The sequence below is a fragment of the Fonsecaea monophora genome, assembly GCF_001642475.1.
Source record: "Fonsecaea monophora strain CBS 269.37 chromosome Unknown Scaff98, whole genome shotgun sequence".
NCBI classification, from domain to species: Eukaryota; Fungi; Ascomycota; class Eurotiomycetes; order Chaetothyriales; family Herpotrichiellaceae; genus Fonsecaea; species Fonsecaea monophora.
In genome coordinates this window covers 110,798-116,797 of record NW_019174029.1, presented here as the reverse complement: position 1 = coordinate 116,797, position 6,000 = coordinate 110,798, and the positions used below count along the sequence as shown (strand labels likewise).

At 52.1% G+C, this 6,000-nt stretch overlaps 1 protein-coding gene across 1 annotated transcript; it reads right to left on the bottom strand.

The window, feature by feature from the left end:
* Positions 1 to 1,188: 1,188 nt before the first annotated feature.
* On the bottom strand, positions 1,189 to 4,978 carry AYO21_09655 (hypothetical protein; the record flags this gene model as incomplete). Its single annotated transcript, XM_022659585.1, has 2 exons — positions 1,189 to 4,778; positions 4,834 to 4,978. The coding sequence occupies 2 exons, from the start codon at positions 4,976 to 4,978 to the stop codon at positions 1,189 to 1,191; spliced, it is 3,735 nt and encodes a 1,244-aa protein (XP_022508139.1).
* Between the last annotated feature and the right edge of the window lie 1,022 nt (positions 4,979 to 6,000).

Below are 6,000 nucleotides of genomic sequence, written 5' to 3'. Positions count from 1 at the left end.
CTCCCCCCCCCTCTCTTTTCTATCCTCTTTTTCCCTCTTCTTGTCATTCTCCTTTTCCTGTCTCTTTCCCGTTGTAAAAGAAGAGATACTAACCACTCGTTCCCCACCGCGGAATGAACTCGACAGACACCCCTCTTCCTCCCCGACCAATCCGAACTCACCCTGACAATGTGGCGCAAAACCGACGACCGCAAAGTCTGGTACGAGTGGCTCGTCGACGTCTACGTCTACATTCCCTCTCCCGGTCCTGCGTCTACCCCTGTACCTGTGTCTCAGACGCCATCCCACTCTGGAACCACGCCGGCGGCAACGCATTCAGCAGAGAAGAGGAAGAACTCAGAAGACAGCAGCAGTGGAGATAAGGACAAGGCGAAGAGGGAAAGTGTCCCACCGCCGCCGGTGGCGACGGCAGCAGCAAACTCAGCACATCGCATTGGCGGCGCTGCTGTACGAGGACAAGGGCGCGGACGTGGACGCAGAATGCGAATCGGTGGGAGCGAGCTGCATTCGTCGGAGAAGGAGGCGTGTTTGATGTAAGGCTGTCAGGCTGTCGGCATGGTAGGCATGTAAAGGCATGTAAGCACGTACGGATTTGAGAAAAATGATACCTACATGCCTATGATAGGTACCTAAGTTATGACAAAGTATTTTGGCAAAGCAAAGTAGTGAACGGGTCTGCCTTGATGGGCATGTACACACACTCACTCACTCATCATGACGAGCAACAACTGACACCGTCAGGTCCAGTCAAGTCAGGTCAGACATGAAAATCGGGTCGGTATGCATTGTTTTCTGCCATCCTTCATATGTAGATGTATGTCTGTATGTAGCAAGAACCAAAGACCAGAAGACCCGTCGCCCACCTGGCAATAGCAAAGTTTTTTCTCTCTCGCAACTCGCGCGTTGCCTGTATAGCTCCCGTGCTCCGATGTCCCCTGCCCTGCCCAGCCCAGCCCAGCTCAGCCTAGCCTAGCCAACCCTGAAATTCTTGCAGCTTCTTGAGTATTCGATTTGAAGCAAATCTGTGGTTCCCATGTTCCCTTGACGCCCATGTCTCTCGATCCCTCCGCAAGATCTGGAAGTTGCAATTTGTAATGCCCTTGTCCGTTTCCCAGTCTATACCTGGACTTTGCCGTTTCAAACAACGCACCCGTGTCTTCGGGGGTTACGTACCCTCGCCTCATCGTCTCATGTTGTCTTCTGTCCATTGACACCGTTCACGTCACCGTCGGTCCCGGAAACAACCGTTGGCTTTGAATCATCCTTTACCGCCTCCACAGCGTCATGAGTCTGGAGACTCTCCACTCCGCCTAGCAGCTTCTTCAGGTCACCAGCACCGTTCTCATTTTGTCTGAATTTTGAACTTCTCGTTTGGATCGAGTCGAGATTGTCCTCAGGGTTGAAGAATGAAGATGATGGCCCTCCTGTAGCCTTGACGCCAGAACTAGGAGTGCTTGAACCGCTAACCTTGGCGACATCCTCGGTTAGACCTCTCCTGATGGCGAGCACGTTGTCCACAATAACCGCATCGATCCCCTGCTTCACTTGCTTCCTCACCATCGCACTGTCGTTGTTCAGTGTCCCATAACTCACGCATACAAGTCCACTTTCCTTGACAACCTTGACCAGCCTAGGCGCCGCGACGAAAGGTTCCGCCGCACTGACCACTCCAAGTAGATTCCAACGGCTGGCGAAGCGAATCGCTTCTTGCAGTGAAGTGGCGCGGATGTCGCCCGCAGGACTCGTGCCAGAGTCGGTCAGGAACAGCACTGGAATGCTGGGCTGCTTGAAGGACAGCAGAAGACAGATGTCGGGGTTGAAGCTCGAGAAAATGATGTTCCTTCCCTTGCCCAATTCATACACTTTGGCAAGCACCGTGTCCACAAATGAGTTCAATTCCACGGCATACGTGTCCATCTCCTCGTCCTCGCTTTCGTATAGCATGGGGTACTTCATCTCAATGTTGAAGCCTACTTCTTGTGGAATCTTCTTGAACATCTCCTCGAGAGTGGCAAAGGGCGCTTGGATATGGTTGCCTCGAGTGTTGCCCTTGAATCCTTTCTTCTTGAAGTCGCGCGTGTGTTTCATCCGCTCATCCATCTCAAGAGACTCGTTGCTGGTAGCCCCGCTCACAGACATGGATCTTAGTCTGCTTGTTCTTATGTCTCGCTCGACGCTCTTCAGACTGGCTGTTTTCGGCTTTTCAAAGGGTACAGGTGAAGCTGGTCTCGAATGACGGGGTGTTCGCATGTCGTTGACGTGGAGGAATTGCTCGAGTGTAAGGGTATGCACGGGAGCATCGATACCCGTTTCACTGACGAGGAAATCGTGATAAATGACAGGCACGTGGTCTTTTGTGAGCTGCACATCAAACTCGACGTACGAAGCACCCAGACTGGCCGCCGCGATGAAGGATTGAATGGTGTTCTCGCCCAGCTGAAGAGATCTTCTGCCGGCGGCAAAATTCTTGCCCAGTCCACGATGGCCTATGACCATGGTCGATGCCATACTCCTCCAGTACGTTTGATTTTCTGTTACTGACATATTAGGGTGTTTGAAGGGTGTGATGACGAGAAAGTTGAATGTAACAGAGCCAATAACCTCCAGATCGCTTGCCGCAACAATCGGAACCGTTACATCGCCTTGTAGTGACATCTTTTTGGTTCCAACACTCGACTTGATGCTTGAAAGCAAGGCAACACCACGTCCGACCACGCGGTCTTGAGAACCAGCATAAGTCGGGATCAGATCAAAGTACAACTTGACCTTGGATGGGTCGGCTGCGTGGAAGACAATTGGTTCTGTCGAAATGTTGTCTTGGACTGGGAGGTCAATGACTTCGGGTTCACCCTCAGCGGCTTTGGCCGAGACGACAATGGAAAGAGCTGTGTCGAGCTGTGTAGAGTGAGCACTTGACAGGGGGATTCGGTCAAGGTTAACCGCACGGATACTTTTGCGAGTGTCCATAGTCCCAAGGCTGACCAAGATCATGCTCTTGTCGGTCAAATATCGATGACCAAAGGTCTTGACAGCCTCAGTTGTCTTGATTGTTTGCCCATTTGATCCCAGACCATTGGAGTTCCGTTCATTCAGCGATGACAACAGTGGAGGAGACGTCGAAGCGAGGGAGACGTCCGCTTCGGTGTCCGCTTCATGCATGACGCGGTCGAGCCTCTGTGCTATGTCGACATGCCCTCTCAAAGCCGCATGCTCTTTTGCATTCCAGCCTGACGAATCCAAGCGCTCTAGATCAGCTCCATGATCAATGAGCAGCTCCACAACTGGAGGATGGCCGTCGACACAAGCAATGAATAATGGCGTCCATCCGTAAGTCTTCTCAGCCAGTTCGATGTTGGCTTTTTGCTCATCGGTGCCCTCGAGTAGCAGCCTGGCGCATTCTACATGGCCGAATCTAGCAGCCACGTGGAGCGCCGTATCGCCTTGCTCATCCTGGTAATTGATGTCGACGCCTGCTTGTATAAGAAGTCGGACGATTTCGATGAAATTTGCTTTGGTAGCCAAAGCCAGAACAACTGATGACTTGGCTGATCTTCGCTTGATAGAGGGGGTCATGCTCTTCTCGGCATCGAGTAAAGCTTTGGTTGTCAGTGGATGACCGCCAATAGCGCTGAGATGCAAGGGTGCCCATCCGTCATCGTCCTGCCATTTGGGACCGTCAATGCCTTCCGTGACGTCGAACAATTTCCACGCCTTGAGATGCTCAATGATGATCTCACACATGACCCTAATGCCATACTCTGCCGCAAAATGTATAGGCGTTCTCCCGGCGCTATCTCTCGCTAATAGAGCTGGCCGTTGTGATGCTTTGAGGTGATCAAGCAGGAATTGGAGGAACACAACAGCCTCGTCTTCACGCGTCACATTTTGCACCCGCTGATCTTCCTGTAAAATCGAGCGCTTCAAGGCAAGGGACGGATGCGTCGCGGGAGTGATAAAGTTGTGGAGGTCGGCTTCAGCATCGGCTTGGGGATCGGTCGCGGGCTCCTGGCTTGCGTGCGACTGCTTGCGGCCTACCGAGACTATAAGACGATGGATGCAATTGCGGCGATTAATATCGTCTTGAGCATCCAGAAAGACAAGTTCGCGCAGCAGGCACGCCGCACAAGCCCGACTCCGAGAAGAGATTGCCCTCTGAAGGAGATTATTCAGTAGTGATTGCACCGCCGCGTCTGTGTTTTCGGCTCCCGGTTTCGTTATACCCATGATCCATTCTTTTAGGCTTTGCGCATCGTCTTGACGGATCTTGATCTCGATTTTGGCCAACTGCTCCACAGATATGTTTAAAGAAGGCCGAGATGTTGTCCGTTTCAATGACCCTGAGGAGATAGAAGCAACGTCGTCGGCGGTGTTTGGAGTGGCGGCTGCCACCTCACTCAAGACGGAGATCCAGTCATTGATTTTGTTCAACGATGTAAAGAGCTGGGTATTTGTCGCAAAGGCCGACGGATCCACCTTCAGCTCGAGGTATTTCTTTTGCGCATGGGCCGCGGGTATTCTTTTGTCCAACTTCTTTGTGATTTTGATAAAGCCCCTCCTGTTGACTTCTCCATACCATTGTAGCTTTCTCAGGTCGCCCCGGAGTTCCAGAAGCGCCGCAAGGAGGTCTTCACGTTCATCTGCGTCGAGCTGGGTTGCAGCCTGAGGCGAGATTCCATATCTATCTTCAAGAAGTTTCAGACGTCGTGAAAAGTCCTGGAACTTTTTATTGTAGAAGTAGTCCACGTCCTCGAGATTCCGGTCCAAGGTATAGAAGAATCCTAGAATACAATATGAGTGTCACGACGGTTGGTTTTCATGTCAACCCAATCCTACCAGCCAGATCGGGAATATCTCCATCTTGCTTCTCTCCTCCCGCCGCCGCAGCAGCCTTGATGAGCTTCTTCAGGGCCTTGTAGTTTATGTAGGATGACGCCCATTCCGGGACTTGGTTTCGGGGAAGATTCCGACCAAACTTCATGGCGTTCAGGACCTTTCCCGACTCAATCTTTCAATGAGGTCTAGAATTGCAGACTCGCCTCGGCGTGAGGGACAGGGGTAGGAAAAGTTAGAAGGGAGGAACCATAGGAGCTACTGAAAGCCCTGGACAGAGCGGCTACAGTCTGACGTTCATTCTGATTCGTACGCGGAGGACAGGAATGAAGGGATGGAACCGTGAGCACTTGGCCATGCTCCTTGGATGAGAGCAAGGGAGGACGAAGATGCACTGTGTAACATGTGGAGGGGCAGGTGAGGGTACTCGTAAAATTTGAGTGAAAATGTGTCCCCGGGATCTTTGTGTCGCCGCTTACCGCTTGCCGCTTGCCGCTTCGACCGCGGAGAGAAGGATTTGGGCCTGTTTGTGACTGACGGGGGAGTACGGGTGAGGAAAAGTATTGTGCGACGGTGCTGATTGATGAGTGAGTGAAAAGAATGGTGATGGAGGCGTGTTACAGCTCCAAAAATTCATTGGCCTCCGCAGTTGCTTTGGCGACACCTGGCCTGATTGGTTGACCCAGACCGCTCTCCCCTGGCCGTTTGACCGCCCACGCAGCCCGATGCTTTAAGCGCGGTTAGGTGTCGACACTATGACGTTGAAGCCCCAGCTGTGGCGATTCTGGCATCCCGTTGTATAGTCAGGAGGCTCTCCCTTTGCCCCCAAAAGTACCTCGTATAGGTAGATCATGCGCCCTCACGGATCTGGTCACGAACATCTCGGTCAAGAATTAACCGTACAGAGAGACACATGGAAAATGTTTCCACAAGCTCAATCCATAGTATAGAGAGACAACAGAGACAACGAGCGAGCGGCTGGCCAATCTCCCCTCCCTAGTCTCCAGTAGTCCGCTGTATATCTGTACATGCGCAGTTTTGGAAATATCTCAAACGCCGCATATGCTTGGAGACCCCAGAATTCACAGCGTGCTTTCATCATCATCAAAAGGGACGAGTAAGCCGCTTGACCTTCGTGTCTCATGACATGTTTTATCCTTTCCGTACGCC